The following is a 17,848-nucleotide window of genomic DNA, read 5'->3' as shown; positions in this document are numbered from 1 at the left end:
CTTCTGGAAGAGTGATAGGCCCTGGGCTGTCTCAGCAGGCCTGTCCCTGTGCTCGGGGTCGGGGGGGAGGTCAGCTTGACAGTGTTTGCACACAGCGCATGGAAAGAATCTGAAGTCCGCAGAGTCTTTTTCTTCTTTAATACTTAAAGAAATGTCTTTTAAAAGCAGTGTTACATTATGGAAAATTGAGAAATTAGAGAAGGAAAAAAATCTCTCATCATCCAGGCACAGCCGCCTTGAGCATTTTGGGCTGGCTTCCTCCAGTTTTCATATTTCTGGTGTTCTTGTGTAGGTTGGCATCCTGCTTATTTCATGTAACCCCAGATTTCCCTGTCACACCTGCCTGTCGTCGTTGAGGTTTACTGGTCTTGGCTCTGTCACCTGCAGGTGTACGGACCTGGGCAACCTACTAAACCACTTGGTGCCTCAGTTTCTCCATTTGTGAAAGGGGGCCACTAACAGTAACTACCCCATAGGGTTGTTGTGACGATTAGCTGAGATAAGGTCATAAAGCACTTGGGGGGGTGCCTACAGAGCAGGTGTTCTTGGACCTTCACCTGCTGTGACTTACTCAAAGACCCCTTCCTGTTGCACGGTGGGGTCATCTGTGTAAATACCTTGCATTGAACTGCTTCATGAAAATGAGGCTTTTGTGTATTTTGGATTTCTCCCCTTAGAAAGTCTAGATTAGCGATTGATAGACTATGGCCTGTGGGGCAGTTCCTGTCTACCACCTGTTTTGGTAAATAAATTTTTTTTGAGGGGGCGTAATTAGGTATGTATGTATTTATTTATTTAACAGAGGTACTGGGGATCAAATCCAGGACCTCGTGCATGCTATGCACTCACTCTACCACTGAGCTACACCTTCCCCCAGCTCTGGTAAATGAGTTTTGTTGGAACAAGGTGTTGCCCATCCATTTCTGTTCCGTCTGTAGCTCTCATATGCTGCTGCAGCAGAGCTGAGCTGCTGTAATGCAGACCGTGTAGCCCACAAGTCCAGAATACTATTTACTGTCTGGCCTTTTATAGAAATAAAAGTTTTCTGACCTCTGGCCTGGATTCCCAAAGATGGGATTAAATTTCATCCAAGAGCATGGCCTTTTTTTCCCTGGGCCTATTCAAATCTCCCTTGTCCTCCAGAAGGTGGTCCTGACCCTACAGGAGAATTCTCACCTGAGGTCCAAAGATGAAGAGAGGGACCCTTGGAATTCTCTGACAGCCCCTTGCCCAGAGGATGCCGGGATAGGGAGGGTCATAGCTCCTAAGCAAGGGCCTCTGGCTCAGGGAAAAGTGTTTATGTACTTGCTGCTTCATTGTGGGTTGTGGGTAGCCCTGCATGGTGGATGGTGTTGGAGCAAAGCGGGGGGCCCCAGCCTGACTCTGGGTGCAGAGCCTGCAGGGGAGGCAGTCCCTGCACTGAGAGCTGTAGTGCCTGCTGTTGTCACCTGTAGCTGTCCCTGCACCATAGATAAACCACAGCAAATGGGATAGGGTTAGAAGCTTGGGGGCACCTCCAGCCTGGTAGAACAGAGGTACGAAGGGCCAGGTAGATCATCTTCTAGGAATTTCTGAGGCCTAACACCTGTCCTTCTGGGGGTGGGGTGGGCACCTTAGCAGCCCCATCTTTACGGGGGGGCCCCTCCTTCCTGGTCCTCTCCTCTCAGAGAAACGGCAGCCAGCACGGTGGCCGGCAGAGAGCGCTGCAGAGCCTGGAGCGGTACTTCTACCTGATCCTGTTTAACTACTATCTCCATGAGCAGGTGGGGCTGAGGGATGAGCCGACCCATACCCTCTTCTCCTGGGGCCCCTTCAGCTTCCCCACCCAGTGACTGGCATGGGGTCAGTGGTGACCCCTGTGGAGCTGGGGAGGGGAGTGGGGACACATGTTGGTTCCAAAGGAAGGTGGGTATGAAAGGCAAGAGAGACCAAGATAGAGGCATGGTCCCTGAGCAGGTCAGGCAAAGGGAGGCCCCACGTCTTTTTCCTCTGGGTCCCCGTATGTGTACTCTTAGCCAGGGCATCAGACATCCTGGTGCTCTCTACCCACCCCCTCATCCCTGCCCTGGGGCTCATCTCTTGGGGCTCCTCCACCATGGGGCAGGCAGGGAGAGTTTGGGATGGCCCTGTGCCCCTGAACTCCCATCTCTCTCTGCCTCGGGCTGCAGTACCCGCTGGCCTTTGCCCTCAGTTTCAGCCGCTGGCTATGTGCCCATCCTGAACTGTACCGCCTACCTGTGACACTCAGCTCAGCGGGGCCTGTAGCCCCCGGGGACATCATTGCCATGGGCTCCCTGGTGAGTGTGGTTGGCTGGGGAAGCAGGAGTGGGTGTGGGCAGGCCCCGAGGCCAGTAGACCCTTGGTTCCTGTGGGGTTGGGCTGAGCATTGGGCCTCATAAGAGGCCAAGAGTAGATGGCCTGTGGAGTGGTGGGACACTCCTGTGAGCGAGATGGGGTCATTCTTAGTCCCTACAAAGCATCTGCAGCTCTGACTGCTATTCCAGGACCTGCTCCTCACTCTCAAACCCACGTGCTCTGAGCAGGGAGTCAGGAGACCTTGTTCTGGTCTCTTTGCCACCAGCTTCTCATCTTTGAGCTGGCTCAGCTTCCTCATTTTGAGAGTGGGCACCATCACTCTGCTCCTCGCCAGGGTGGTTAGGAAACTCCGGATGTGCAAAAGTGCTTTGTAAACTGTAAAGTGCTAGTCCCGCCCATCCCCCCATCCCCACCAGGGGCAGGCTCTGAACCTCTGCCGGCTGCTGTGGGTCCCAGGCTTGCTGCTCTCCCCACAGGGGGCGGATGACCTCGTCTCTCCGGACGCACTGAGCACCATCAGAGAGATGGACGTGGCCAACTTTCGGCGGGTGCCCCGTCTGCCCATCTACGGCACGGCCCAGCCCAGCGCCAAGGTGACCACCCGGGGGGCCCATTTGTGGGGCTGGGGGAGGGGACCTTTCGCTGACCACCCTCCTGTCCCTCCAGGCCCTGGGGAGTATCCTGGCCTACCTGACCGACACCAAGAGGAAACTGCGGCAGGTGGTGTGGGTCAGCCTGAGAGAGGAGGCTGTGCTGGAGTGTGATGGGCGCACCCACAGTCTGCGGCAGCCTGGGCCCCCTGTGGCCCCTAGCCAGCTGGAGGTGAGGCCCGCCTGCGTGTATGCACCCCTGCCTTGGAGACCTAGGAAGTTGGCCTGAAAGGGTCTTCAGAAGCTTCCATGCACCCCTTGTACGGGTGGAGAAACTGAGGCCCCTGGAGGAGCAGTCTCAGGGAGTGGCTGGTTCAGGACTCCTGCTCTGGTCCCCTCCCTGGCTCCAAGTCTGGTTTTAAACCTTGAGGCTCGAGAAGGGTCAGGGATGGGCCTGGTAGCCAGGACTGGTCCCAACCTTTCAGGGCTGGCCTGGGGGCTGCCTCAGTGGCCTGAGCCCTCTGTTCCACCCTTCCCTAGAACCTGGAGACCCAGCTGAAGGCCCATCTGAAGGCCCCAGGTGCTGAGAACTCGCAGACCCACAGGTTCCAGACGTGCCTCACCACGCAGGAGGTCTTCAGCCAGCACCGTGGGGCCTGCCCTGGCCTCACCTACCACCGCATCCCCATGCCAGACTTCTGCGCCCCCCGCGAGGAGGTGAGGGGGCCCACAGCTGAGGCGTCTGGGGAGGGAAAGGGGCCTTGGCTATGGGCACAGCTCTCCTGAGGAACTAAGAACTTATTCTGCAGGGTTTCAGATTCAGCTCATTGGATTTATTCACATGCCCCAAGCTTTGTGTTTGTGTGTGCATGTGTGCATCTGTGTGTTTGTTGTGCATCATAGGTGTGTGTAGGGTGGGTGTCCACGGTGTTGGAGTGTGTGTGTCCATTGGGGAAATGTGTTTGGAGTGGGTGCAGGCGTCACTGTGGAGTGTGTGTATGTATGTGGTGTGTCTGTAACTGTGGAGGCTGAGGTACCTCTTGTCTTTACTTGTGGAGAGCATGTGTTTTGGGGAGTTGTGTGGCGTGGCACATGTAGGGTATTTGTGGAGGAAAGTGCTGTGGAATGCTGTGTGACTCAGGATGTGAGCGTGTGGTATCTGTAGGTTTGTGCCTGTGGATATCTGTAGTTTGTGTCTTTAAGGTTTATGTGGTGTGTGTGCCTGGCGTGTAGTGTGTAGGGGTCACTGTGTACCTGTGTGGTCTGTCCATCGTTTGGGTGACGTGTCTGTATCTGCAGGCCTGTGATATGCCCCGTGTGACAGGCGGTGATGGGGCTTGTATTTCCCCCTCACTTTGCTCTGTGGGTCTGGTTGCCTGCAGTGTGCTGCCCCCTAGTGGCTGTGTGCTGCAGTGCTCGGCTGAGGTCGGGACTGCCCTCAAGCTGGGACTTGGGTTGGGTCCACCCCTGGTGGGCAGTAGGGCCAAGGGAGTCCATAGCAGAAGGGAATGGCCTACACATGTGTGTGTTCTGCCTGGGGGATGGCAGGCAAGAGGAGCCCCAGGTGTGTGCCTGTGTCTGCTCACACGTTCAGTGCCTGGGGTGGGGGTTGTGACTGTACGTGAGGGTGTGGCTTTTTTTTTTTTAACTGAAGGGGATGTGTCTTTTTACACTCAAATGGCTTTGTGTGTACAGCAGTGAGTTGAGTGTGTACATGCAAGATTGTGGGCCTGACACAGCCTGGCACAGGGAAGCACTCCCAGGACAGCTACTGGGGTTGACATTTGGAGGGATGGACCACCTTGGGAGTCTGTGCAGCCAGGAGTACCTGTGGACTCAGACCTCGGTCTTGCCGTGCAGGATTTTGACCGGCTCCTGGAGGCCATGCAGGCTGCCCTCGCCAAGGACCCGGGTACTGGCTTTGTGTTCAGCTGCCTCAGTGGCCAGGGCCGGACCACGACTGCCATGGTGGTGGCTGTGCTTGCCTTCTGGCACATCCAGGTACGTGTGGCCGCCTGTGTGAGGATAGGGGTCACCCAGGCAGTGTGGCCACTTGGTCCCTCAGGACAGTGGCCATGGCAAGAGGGTGTGGGGGACAGAGATGGTGCCTGGTGTGGTCCCAGAGCCCCCTCCCATCAGTCTTGGGCAGACGGCGAGTGGGGCTGGCAGACCCCTGGCCGAGGCTGTGGGCGTGGGGAGGGGTGCAGTCTGGGAGGAGTGCTCCCAGTCCCAACAGCTGTCCTCCCTACAGGGCTTCCCTGATGTGGGCGAGGAGGAGCTCGTGAGTGTGCCTGATGCCAAGTTCACCAAGGGCGAGTTTGAGGTGAGCCCCATAGGGCCCCCAGGGGACACCTGGCAAAGGGGAGATGGCGGGTCTCACTGCCAGGTCTGGTGGGATCTTCGGGGCTCTTCTCCTTCATCATATCAGTTCCCAGGTCACAGATGAGCAAGCCAAGGTGCAGGGTAGCCTGGCTCTGGGCCCTGGCAGGTGGTCATTAAGGAGGTGGGGGCTGGATCCCCTGACTCTTCCTGGCCCTGCTGCTGGGCTGCTGTGTGCCCTAGGGGCCACTGGCCACCATCTTGTCTGAGTCACATTGACAACCACCTCACGGGCACCTGGGAGCCAACTGTGGTTGTTGACCTTGGTGCAGGGCCCTGGCCTGCCCCACCCCACCCCCATATCAGTTCAGGGCACTGGACAGACAATGCTAACATTTCATGTGTTGCACACCTGCTACGTCATCTTTCCTGACATCTGCAACTAGGTGGCAATGTCCCGTCTTCCAGATGGGAAAAGTGGGACTCAGAGCTGGCGCATGGCTGCCTGATGTCGGCGTTGAGTATGGTTGGCTCCCATCTGCCTTTCCAGCCTCTCCTTGTGGCTCCCTGTCCGACCCCTCTGCCTCCATGCGGCTCCTCAGATTCGCCAGGTTCTTTCATCTTCTGGGCCTTTGTGTCTGCTTTTCCCTCTCCTTGGACCACATCTCTCCTCCTTTTCCTGGCTGATTCACTGATGATTTTCATTTTTTTAATTTATTACACATAATGTAAGATTTACCACTTTAATCATTTTTCAGTGTAAGTTCTGTGGCATTAAGTACATTCACATTATTGTGCAACCATCACCACCATCTCTCTCTCCAGAACTGTTTCCTCAGGCCAAATGGACAGTACCCGTTAAACACCAACTCCTCATCTTTCCTCCCCCAGCCCTTGAAAACCACCCTTCTACTTTCTGTCTCTATGAATGTGACTATTTTACATACCTCATACAAGTAGAATCATACAGTATTTTCCCTGTGTGACTGGCTTATTCCACCTAGCATAGTACCTTCAAGGTACGTCCATGTTGAGTATATACCAGAGTTTCCTTTTTTAAAAGACTGAATAATATTCTCTTGTAAGTATTGACCACGCTTTATTTACCCATTCATCTGTCCGTGGACACTTGGGTGGTCGTCACCTTTTGGCTGTTGTGCACAATGCTGCAGTGATAGCTATGATTTGCTGTGATATGGGTGTACACCATCTGTTTGAGTCTCTGCTTTCAACTTCAGAAGTGGAATTGCTGGATCAATTAGTAATTCTCTGTTTAATTTTTGAGGAACTGCCATATTATTTTCCATAGCAGCTGCACCATATACATTCCCACCAACAAAGCACAAGGGTTCCAATTTCTGCACATTCTTCTTGCCAGCACTTTCTGTAGTGTTTTTTTGCTTTTTGTGTTTTTTTGGATAATAGCCTTCCTAGTGGGTGTGAAGTGATAACTCACTCTGGTTTTGATTTGTGTTTCTCCAGTGACTAGTGATGTTGAGCATTATTTCCTGTGTTTTATAGCCATTTGTGTAGCTTCTTTGGAGAAACGTCCATTTGACTTCTTTCCCCATTTTTGATTTGGGTTGTTTATTGTTGTTGAGTTGTAGGAACTCTTCATATATTCTGAATGTCAATCCCTTATCAGATATGCGGTAGTTCTGTGGGTTGCCTTTTTACTCTATTGGTAGTCTCCCCTCATGCAAAAGACTTTTAATTTTGATGAAATTCAAGTCAATTTGTTGATTTTTTTTCTTGTTTCCTGTGCTTTTGGTGTCATATGCAAGAGGTTATTGCTAAATACAATGTTGTGAGGCTTTTCTTCTGTGTTTTCTTCTAAGAATTTTATGGTTTTGGCTCTTAACGTTTAGATCTTTGATCCATTTTGAATTAATTTTTGTACATGGAATAGGGTCAGGGTCTAGGTTCATTCTTTTGCATGTGGATATCCAGTTTTCCCAGCACCACTTGTTGGAAAGAATATCCTTTCCCAATTCAATGGTTTGGCAAAGCTCATTTGTGTACATGGGGGTTTATTTCCAAGTTGAATTCCTAGTCTTCATGTCAGTCCCTCAGATGTGACAGTTGAGCTCTCCTTTCTCACACCCAGCCCTGTGCTGGGACCTCTGTGCGCTCCCTTATTCACCCTTCACGGCCCTCAAGAGTTAGGTGTCCTTACTCCTCATTGACAGATGAGGAAACTGAGGCATGGGGAGCCAAGCTCATTACCCTAGAACCATGTCAGAGAGGTGGTGGGGTCAGGGCACAAGCCAGGTGGTAGACCTCAGAATCTGTGTTCCAGAGTTACATGACGTGGCCCAAAGACCCCCCTATGCCCGCATCCTCACCCACCCCAAGACCTTCTCATGCCCAGACCAGCTTCATTCATGATTAATTCCGGCCTAGTGAACCTAGTCCAGTGAGGAACATTCAGTAGAGTGTGAAGAGGGCTGAGATAGACCTGGTTCTGAGGGCTGAAAGTGCAACTGAGGGAGCCCAAGAGGGCTTCGTGGAGGAAGTAACATTTGAGTGCATTTTAGAAAGATGAATGAGTCTGCTGAGGGAGGAGGGGTAGTGTGCAGAGGGGATCAAGTGTGCAAAGGAGGGAGTCTGGAAAGGGCAGGAGCTGTAGAAGGCTGTGGTTGGCCAGAATGAAAGGAAGCAGGGCTGAGGTGGTTGTCCCTGATTGTAAGGACCCTGGTGGGGGCCACACTATGTTTGACCTTAAGCTTGCGGCCAGCATGGAAATAAGGGAGGTCATGATCAGACTCTAATTCTGGACGGCCAGTGTGTGGATGGGGGAGTGGAGAGGAGAGCCTGGGGCCTGAGTGAGGAGGGGGCTGCCTGGTGAACAGGAGAAGCCCAGTCCCCACTGGTTGGTCTTGGGGACCATTGGTTGTAGGGCAAAGAGGGAAGACACCCAGGATGACCTCGGGTTTCTGGCTGGTGCTAGTGACAGCCAAGGAGATGAAGAGTTCAAGGGGAGGAGCAATTTAGGGGCAGAGGCTAGGAGTTTGGTTCATTGCGTTTGAAGAAGCTGCAGCCCTGTGCCTGGGGACCTGCCTGTGGGCCGTCCTCCTCTCCAGAGAGATGTCCATGGCAGAACTCAGGACCAGAGTGTGGCCTGAGCCATATTAACCAAGGGTCCTCCCAGGCGATGGGTCCTCTTCTTCCACTGGGCTGTAGCTCCACCCCTGCCAGTATGCTTGCTCTGGGCCAGTTCCTTCTGAGAAATGCAGGGGTGAAGGAGAGCCCTTCCAGCCACCCTCCCACCAGGACCCAGTCTTGGGGAGGGGATTCTGGCCATGTGTGCACGTGGCAGCCAGATTGTGAGAAGAGCTGAGTTAGGCTGGGTTTTGTCTTTCATTCAGCATTGTTGGCGGCTGGGTGCTTCCTGGGTGGAAAGCCCTTGTGCTCAGGGATCCGGGAGCTTCTCATCCACTGACCGACTGTGTGGGCTGTTGGCGGGTAATCGAGGGATTCCAGGGAGGCACTGAAGCCTTGGGAGGAGTTATGAGTGAGGCTGGGAGGCCAGTGGGGTCAGGTGGTGCTGGACCTTATAGACTTTTCGGGGTTTTGTTTGTTTTTGGGGGGTTAATTAGGTTTGTTTGTTGATTTATTTATTTTAAATGGGGGTACTGGGGATTGAACCCCATGCATGCTAGGCATGCACTCTATCACTGAGCTATACCCTCCCCATCCCGACCTTTCGGTTTCTGTGTTGAGTGCAGGGGAACCAGAAGGAGATTGAAGCCCGGGAATTATACAAGTGGGACATGCTCACATTTATACTTCAGTAAAATCTCTCCGGCTACCAGGGAGGGGAGGAGGCAGGGCCACTGCAGGTGATGGAGGCCTGGATTGTGCTGGCCGTGGGGGGCAGGGTAGACAGAGTCGGAGTGGTGTGGTGTCCTCGCTGGGTTCCTCATAGCCAGGAGTCTGTGAGGGGCCTGGGGGCTGCTGCAAGCAGAGGGAGAGCCAGCAGGACCCCCACATAGGCTTATCATACACCCTCTCCTCACCCCACCAGCCCCAGTGACATGACAACTCTCTATTTTATAGATTAGATTCCTGGGTAAGGTTTTGTTTGGAGCAAGGTTCATACTGCTTAGACAAATAAGCACCTTGGGAGCCCTGGCCTCAGAGATACCCAGGAACACCCCTCTGAGAACTGAGGGGCGGTCAGGGCCTGGGCCCTGAGGCCGGTGTGCCCTTGGTGCCGGTGAGCCGGTTGCTGGGGCTGGAGGCCCCCCTGCCCACCCTGGGGCTCTGCTTATCCCCCCTCCTCTGGCCCCAGGTGGTGATGAAGGTGGTGCAGCTGCTGCCTGATGGGCACAGTGTGAAGAAGGAGGTGGACGCGGCACTGGACACGGTCAGTGAGACCATGACGCCCATGCACTACCACCTGCGGGAGATCATCATCTGCACCTACCGCCAGGTGAGCCCCAGCCCCGGCCCGAGTGCGCGGCCCAGGTGGGGGCCGACGGGGTGTGAGGGGCTAGGGGTCCCAGGGGACCCGCAGGGGCTCTCAGTCACTTCTCCACCTTCTGGGAGTGGAGGTGATCCTTGAAATGGAAACATGCCCAACTGCAACTTGCCCAGGTGAGATTCTGGGGTGCTGGGCGGGGTGTGTGCAGCCGTGATGTTGGGAGTGTTTAACAGCTGCTGCGACTCTGGGGCCTGTCAAGGGTGTGTCCAGTCAGAAGGGCACCCTGTCCTAGGTCCTGTGGTGCCAGTCATTAACCCTCCAGTGTCTGGGCCATGGAGGGCCCTGGAGGCCCTGGGCAGGGGTCAGGTTGGTAGATGGGACCACTCTGTGGCCCTGGAGAGTGGCTGTGTAATACCCGGCAGGGAAGCAGTTCAGTGCTTTAACAGGTGATGCTGCCTGAGGGACTGGGCATTTAATTATAAAAATCAGAAGTTTTCTATAAAAGTCTAGATTTCATATAAAAATTCAGAGTTTTAGCCTATCTGTAAAAAACATGTCCTCCAGTTGGCTGTGGTCCCCAGCACTCTGTCACACATGGCTGGCCCAGTCCTGTAACCCGCTGGGCTGCTCGGAGCATGGGATGTGGTGGCCTCCGATCTCTGTGTGAGACACACTGACCTGCCTAGTTCTGTTCTTCTCTGACCCAGGGAATCTGATTGGCTGCTGGGGCACAGGCGGGAGCTGGAGCAGGAGGGGGCAGCTGTGGGGGGAGTGAGGGGCTTCAGGAAGGCTGTGCCTGTAGTGAGTGATCCCCACTGTGGGTGCCGACCTTGTGCTCACTGCTTCTAGTCAGCAGTCGCTGAGGTCAGCTTCTGCCTGTGGCCCCTGCCGAGAAGGGGCAGCTGCAAGCCAGCCCCATGGTCCGCCTGCACCGGGCGCACACCGTGATGGCTGATCCACGCCAACCTTTGCTCTGGGCCACAGATCAGACCATGATTGGGAAAAAGAGTTTCCCTGGAGGTGGGCCACTTGGGGTCAGGCTATGCGCAAGGCCAGAGATCAGTTGGAAGGGCTGCTGAATTTGGGGTGGGGAAAGTAGTTAAGGTTCCAGAAAGTGGACTTTGCTGAGCTGCATAAGATAGACTAGTTTTCCCCAGGGCCAGCAGCTCCATTGTATCCCTTTGGAGCTGCCTTTGGGTCTCGTTCATGGTGGTCTCGTATGCTGCCGCCAGGTGGCAGCAGTGAACTGAAAGCCTGAGCTTCTCCTGCTTTCAAAGGACACGGAGAGGGCAGAGAACTGAGGCTTCCAGTTCTTGCTGTAGCAGGAGGCCCAAGTGGTTGAAAAGGGATGTCTAGCCCTGCTTCAGAGCACCACAGGCCCCCCTGTCAGTGTCCCCCTCTCCACATCCCCTCCCTTCAGCCCTGCTGGCTCTCCATTGCCTTCAGCCAACCAGGTATCCCCCTCCCCACCAGCGGATAGGCCCTCCCCTCCTCAGCTCTGCAGCCGTGGACGTTCATTGTGGGGCACAGAGGGTGCAGCAGGGAGCATCAGGAGGACGTGAGCCACGGGGAGAGAGGAGAGTCCCACAGAACTGGCCTTGAACAATCCCAGTGTAATGAGAGCCGGGGAAGGCACTTCAGGCAGGAGGGGCTACATGGGCAGAGGCCGCGAGGCCAAAAAGTGAAGTGAGTTCAGAGGCAGTCAAGGTGCTTTGGTGCCCGCAAACACAGTTGTGTTGGAAGCTGTCAGAGCTGAGGCTGGATGGGTGAGTTGGCTTTTCCTGCTGGCAGTGGGAGGGAAGGGTGGTATGGTTGGGGCTGTGTCTAGTGGTAGATGCTCTGGCTGCCTTTGGGGTTGTGGGGTGTTTTAATGAGGAAGGAGGAAGCAGAGCCAGCAGAGGATTCTCACCCGCTGCTAACCAGGACTCCCCTTCCATTCCAAAGGCCAGGATGGTGCTGACCTCTGCAGTGAGAGGATGGGAATCCCTGAGCCCTATCCCCGGGCTTCCTGGTGCTGGTGATGGGGGGAGTTGGGGTGAGGGTCCCGGCAGAAGCAAGATGTGGAGTCATTCCCCAATGTGGCCACCAGGTGGCCCCAGTGAGCTGAGCTTGGGCCAAACTCGCAGAAGAGCTGAAGAGCAGAGGGGCCTGAGACACCCTCTAATCCAGTTCTTCTCACCCTAGCTGCACAAGAGATTCACCTGGGAGCTTTAAATCAGACCAGTGCCTGAGCTCCATCCCCAGAGATTCTGATTTAGTTGGCCTGCTGGGGAACCAGGGCATGGGTCTTTTAAAGTTCCTTAAGTGATTCCAAAGTGCAGTCAAGGTTGAGAGCCACATACTCTAAGCAGGGGTCCCCAAGTTTAGTGAGGTTAGGGTCACCTGGAGGACTTGTTAAAATGCATGTTGCTGGGCCCATCCTGAGCTTTTGATTCTGAAGGTCTGAGTGTCTAGCAAGCTCCTGGATTAATGCTGATGCAGGGCAAGGACCACATCAGGGATCTCCCGCTGTAGTGTCTTGCCTTCTTGCTCTCCCTTGGTATAACAGCTTTACAGAGATAGAACTCACACACCACACAATTCACATATTTAAAGTGTGCAAGTCAATGGTTTTTAGTGCATTCACAGAGTTGTGTAAATCATCATCACCACAATCAAGTTTAGAACATTTTCATCACCCCAGAAAGAAACCTCCTGCCCGTTAGTGGTCATTCCCCATTTCCCCCTTCCCCCAGCCCCAGGCACCCACCAGTCTACTTTCTGTCTCTGGGGACCTGCCTATTTTGGGCATTTCATATAAATGGAATTATACAATATTTGGTCCTTTGTGACTGGCTTCTTTCACTTAGAGTAGTATTTTTGAGGTTTATCCACACTGTAGCATGTATTAATATTTCATTCCTTTTTATGACTGAATACTATTTTACTGTATTTCACATTTTGTTCATCTAATCATCAGTTGATGGACATTGAATTGTTTCCACTTTTTGGCTATTATGAATATAATCTTATGAGCATTCATGTACAAGTTTTTATGTGGACATTATATACATAGAAGTGGAATTGCTGGGTCACATAATCTTTTGGGGAACTGCCAGACTACACCATTCTACATTCCCATCAGCAGTGTGTGAAGGTTTCAGTTTCTCCACATCCTCACCAACACTGGTGATTGTCCTTTTTGATTGTAGCCATCCTACTGGGTGTGAAGTGATATTTCATGATGGTTTTGATTTGCATTTCCCTTATGACTAGTGATGTTGAGCATTTTTTCATGAGCTTTTTGGCTATTTGTATATCTTTCTTGGAGATTTGTTTTTTCAGATCCATTGCCCATTTTTCACTTGGTTTTCTATCTTTTTTTAATTGAGCTATATATAGTTCTTTCTGTGTTCTAAATATTACATACTCTAAATACATAGCGGATATACGCTTTGCAGAACTTTTCTTGTATTCTTTGGATTGTCTTCAGTTTCTTGATGATGTCCTTTGAAGCATGCAGTTTTTAAATTTTGACCATGTCCAATTGATCAGTTTTTTCTTTTGTTGCTTGTGCTTGCAGTGTCGTGCTTAATCTTAAGGATTTACCCCTGTTTTCTTCTAGGAGTTTTATAGCTACAACTCTTACATTTAGTCTTTGATCAATTTTGACTTAATTTTTATATATGGTGTGAGATAGAGATTTAATTTCATTCTCTTGCATGAAGATATCCAGTTGTCCTAGCACCATTTGTTGAAAAGATGATTCTTTCCTCCTTGAATTATCTTGACACCCTTAAAAAAGATCAATTGACTATAAATGTGAAGGTTTATTTCTAGACTTTCAATTCTATTCCACTGATCTATTTGTCTGTCCTATGACAGTTCATACTGTTTCAATTACTGTAGCTTTGTGGTTAAGTTTTGAGATTAGGAAGTGTGAGTTTGCTAACTATGATTTTCTTTTTCAGAATTTTTTTTTTTGTGGGGAGAGGGTATAGCTCAAAGTGGTAGAGTGCATGCTTAGCATGCATGAGGTCCTGGGTTCAATCCCCAGTACCTCCTCTAAAAAAAAAAAAAAGTAAATAAATGAGCAAATTTAATTATCTCCTTCCTCATCTCAAAAAAAAAAATCCAATATTAAGAATTTTTTTTTTTTGGTTATTCTGGGTCCCTTGCATTTTCATATGAATTTTAGGATCAGCTTGTCAGTTTCTGCAAAGAAGCCAGCTGAGATTTTTATAGGGATTGTGTTGAATCAGTTTGGGGAGTATTGCTGTCTTAACAATAGTCACTCTTCTGATCCATGAAAATGAGATACCTTGCCATTTATTGAGGTCTTCTTTAATTTCTTACACGATGTTTTATAGTTTCTGGAGTGTAAGTATTGTACTTCTTTTGTTAAATTTATTTTCAAGTGTTTTATTATTTTTATGCTACTATGAATGGAATTGATTTCTTAATTTCATTTTTTAGTTTGTTCGTTGTGTAGAAATACAACTGATACTTGTATATTGATTTTCCATCTTACAACCTTGCAGGATTCATTTATTCTAATACTTTTTTTTTTTTTTTTAGTGAATTCCTTAGAATTTTCTATATACAGGATCATGTCATTTGCAGATAGAGATGTTGTATTTTTTTCTTTTCACTCTGGATGCCTTTTACTTAACTTTCTTGTCTGGCTACCCTGGCAAGATCTTCCTGTACAATGTGGAATCGAAGTGGCAAGAGAGACATCTTTGTCTTGTTCCTGATCGTAAGAGAGCTTTCAGTCTTTCACCATTAAGTGTCACGTCAGCTGTGGTTTTTTCACAGATATCTTTTATCAGGTTGAGGAAGCCCCCCCACCCCATTCTTATTTTATTGAGTGTGTTTTATAATAAGGAGATGTTAAATATTGTCAAATGCTTATTTCTCTGTCCATTGAGATGCTCTATGCTTTTTGACCTTTTTTCCTGTTGGTGCAGTATATTATTTGCATTGATTTTTGGATGTTGAACCAAGCTTGCATTCCTGGGATAATCCTGCATGGTCACGGTGTATATTCTTCTTTCTGTATTGCTGCATTTGGTTTGTTGAGGATTTTTGCATCAAATTCATAAGAGCTATGGGATCTGGGGTTTTCTTTTCTTGTGATGTGTTTGTTTGGTTTGGCAGTAGGGTAATATTGGCCTCGTGGATGTTACCCTCTCACTTTTCCAGTGGGGAAACGGAAGCCTAGAGAGGGAGGGTGGAGTATCACCAAGTGTATCTGTCAGCTTGGGCTGATGTAACAGCGTACCACAGACTGCAAGGCTTAACCAACAGAAATTTATTTTCTCACAGTTCTGAAGGCTGACAAGTCCAAGATCAAGGTTCTGGCCGATTGAGTTCTAGTGAGAGCTCTCATCCTGGCTTGCATACAGCCGCCTTCTCACCATGTCCTCACATGGCCTGGCTGTGTGTGTGTGTACAGAGAAGGGGGAGGGAGGAAAGCTGGGAGGGGGCTCTCGTATCTTTTCTTACAAGGACACTAATCTCAGAGGTCATCTAATCATTGATGCCTGGAAGTGCAGTTAGAGAACAAAGAAAGAACCAAAAGCGACCTTGTTCCTAGTTGGGCTTTCACAGACCAGTTTAAACAAAGGGAAAGACCTTTCTAGGGTTGCCAATATATAACCTTGTTAAATGTGTCCATTTGAAAGGAAGGAAGGAAGTAAAGAAGCAAAAATTAAAAACCCAACTACCATCTAACATGGTTGGCATTTCATAAAAGAAAGGATATTTTAGTACCAGAAAAGTAGAGTGGGTGTTCTCGGAACAGAGGACAGTCCTTGAGAAGATTTATATATCTAAATTCCTGTGGACTTGTGAAACTGATTGTGGACCTAGATTTGGGAATTGCAGCTTTTGGTGACAAAGCCACTGTTTATTTTAGTCAGAAAGGCAGAAATGCCTCCTCCACGGTAACCCTGTGCTCGCCCCAGTCAGGCTGGGTCAGGGTGATCTGAGCTGTCCCAGCTGCCTTCAGATTTGAAGGTGCATCTGGCCAGCCTTCAGTGTGTATAGACCCTGGAATGGACTTAATTATGATCGACCAGGCCCAGTGTCAATCCCTGTGTAGGTGGGAGGGAAGCAGGTTGGATTATCCTGTGTTGGTGGGCAGAAGGAACAAGGGTGTGGGGGTTAGAAGGAGCTGGGTCCCAACAGGGCCATCTTCCTCCTCTCTGACCGCCTGTGTCTCCACCTGCCAGGCTGGACTAATGCTGCTTCCTGGCTGGGCTGTGCATGGGAAGGACAGAGGGGACTGGAAGCACAGGGCTTGGCTGGTGCACAGTAAATGCTCAAAAAGTGGGAGGCCCCCAAGGATCATTGTAGGGTAGAGTGTTCTCCTTCCCGAACAGACTCTTAGATTTTAGTGTCAAAGGGACGTAGAGAGCATCTGACCCCTCTGTTATAGGTGAGCAGGGGGGCAGGCTGCCCAGGGCCCCACGTGAGTCGATGGCAGAGCAGGAATGAGAGGCGGAGGTTCTCACGCCCAGCCCTGAGCCCTTCCCCTGACTGCGTTGCCCTGGACCTGAGGTCTCAGTCCGTTTTGCCCTAGTGAGCCGTGGGGGCCTTGCTGAGGCTCCAGAAGGCAGCTGCTTCCTCTCCTCTTCCCCTCTGACGGACTGCCTCCTCTGGAAATTGGCAGCCATGTCTCACCCCTGGGATCTTGCTCTTAATTTAGACCCCCGCCCTCTGGCTTCAAATCTGAAGTCCCCAGGCGATCTGCGGTGGGGCCTGCTGTTGTCTGCGCAGAGCGGGCCCCGTGCTGCATGTGCAGGAGACGCTTGTTTGCCTGGCTGGACCCCTAGAACCTCTGAATGGGAAGGTACCTGAGCCCAGGCTCAGGTAGGGATGTGTCACCCACAGAGGCTCCGTTTGCCTGGGAGCGTTCCAGGTCCAGTCTACCTTCTGCCCATTGGAAGGTTCCCCCAGGAGCCCGCAGCCTTGGGATTCTGAGACTGTCAGCAGCACGTGGCTCCTCGGCTTCCTGCCCTGCACCCCCAGGTCCCCCAAACCATAGGTACCGTGGCCCCTGCCAGGTCCAGCAGTCAGTTTACACTGTTATAAGCAATTAAGAAAACAGCTCCTGGAAATTGATGTGTGCGTTTCCGCCAGCAATAAAAGTGTTTCAGGGCCCTCGGTGGAGACAAGCGGGAGAAATGTGGGGGTCATGGCTCTACGTGGCTCAGCAAGGAGGGCTCAGGGTGTGCGTAAGTCTTCACCCACACGGCGAGGTCCTACCACAGCAATGAGGACTGGTCGTAGCTTGTGTGTGGTTACGGAATTGATATTAGACCACTGCCCGGTCATCCAGCGATGGTTTCAGCGTTGCCTCTCTCTGGTCTTGGTGCACGTGCATGTGTTTCTTCTCACAGGTGTGGTCGCAGTGCACACACAGGCTGCCCTCCTGTTCACCCGGATGATGTTGTGGCCTTTAAACACGTGCTCAGCCTGCACATGCTTAGTGAGCGCCTGCCCTGTGACTGGGGATGGACCAGTGAGTGAAGCTTCACTGAGCTTACTTTCTAGTAAAACGAGGAGAGAGGCTCATTGATAAGTAGTTTTAGCTCATGGACACTTTAGCCTTTACGTCATCACGTGTAATATCAGCATAGTACGTGGCTGAGTGGATGCACCCTGGTGTCACCTGCCCTTCCTGTGGAGGTGTCCTGTTGGATTACTTCCTGTCGTTCTCTGGGCAGATGATGGTACAGAGAACCTCACAGTGCATGCTGTGTGGCATATTTCTGTAGGCTGATTCTTGGAAGTAGGATTATTGACAAAGCTGAAAAGTAGGAACTTTTTTTTTATTTATTTGGAAAATTTCAAACAAAGTTTTAAAGTAGAGAGAATAATTTCAAGAATCCTTGTGTGCCCACCTCCCAGCTTCAGTAATCAGGACCAGTCTTATTTCATCTAAAGTCCCTCCAGCCACCCCACCGGATTATTTTGAAGCAAGTCCCAGACCTCATATAATTTCCTCTGTAAATATTTCAGCACATACCTTAAAGAAGGGGGAGTCTTTTAAAAAAGATCATAACACCATTATCATGCCTCAAACAGCAGTGACTTCTTACTGTCCAATACCTGGTCAGTGTTTAGATTTTCTCACTGATCTCAAAGGCGTTCTGCAGTTGGATCATGACCCAGACCTGATCCACAGATGGCATTTGGCCGATGAGGCCCT

At 51.0% G+C, this 17,848-nt stretch overlaps 1 protein-coding gene across 6 annotated transcripts in view; it reads left to right on the top strand.

The window, feature by feature from the left end:
- PALD1 (phosphatase domain containing paladin 1) overlaps nucleotides 1–17,848 on the top strand; it is an 80,756-nt gene that overhangs the window by 46,550 nt on the left and 16,358 nt on the right. For 5 of the 6 annotated variants that reach the window (XM_032470201.1, XM_032470198.1, XM_032470200.1 and 2 more), the window contains 8 exons: nucleotides 1,668–1,763; nucleotides 2,169–2,297; nucleotides 2,793–2,909; nucleotides 2,983–3,138; nucleotides 3,447–3,623; nucleotides 4,767–4,907; nucleotides 5,158–5,229; nucleotides 9,520–9,660. In XM_032470201.1, the coding sequence (XP_032326092.1) occupies nucleotides 1,668–1,763; nucleotides 2,169–2,297; nucleotides 2,793–2,909; nucleotides 2,983–3,138; nucleotides 3,447–3,623; nucleotides 4,767–4,907; nucleotides 5,158–5,229; nucleotides 9,520–9,660 (1,029 nt within the window). The remainder of the gene's footprint in view (nucleotides 1–1,667; nucleotides 1,764–2,168; nucleotides 2,298–2,792; nucleotides 2,910–2,982; nucleotides 3,139–3,446; nucleotides 3,624–4,766; nucleotides 4,908–5,157; nucleotides 5,230–9,519; nucleotides 9,661–17,848) is intronic. The other variant, XM_032470203.1, reaches the window with a different exon arrangement.

The sequence above is a fragment of the Camelus ferus genome, chromosome 29 (genome assembly GCF_009834535.1).
Source record: "Camelus ferus isolate YT-003-E chromosome 29, BCGSAC_Cfer_1.0, whole genome shotgun sequence".
NCBI lineage: Eukaryota > Metazoa > Chordata > Mammalia > Artiodactyla > Camelidae > Camelus > Camelus ferus.
Note: the sequence above shows the minus strand (reverse complement) of the source record. Positions and strands in the feature narration are given on the sequence as shown.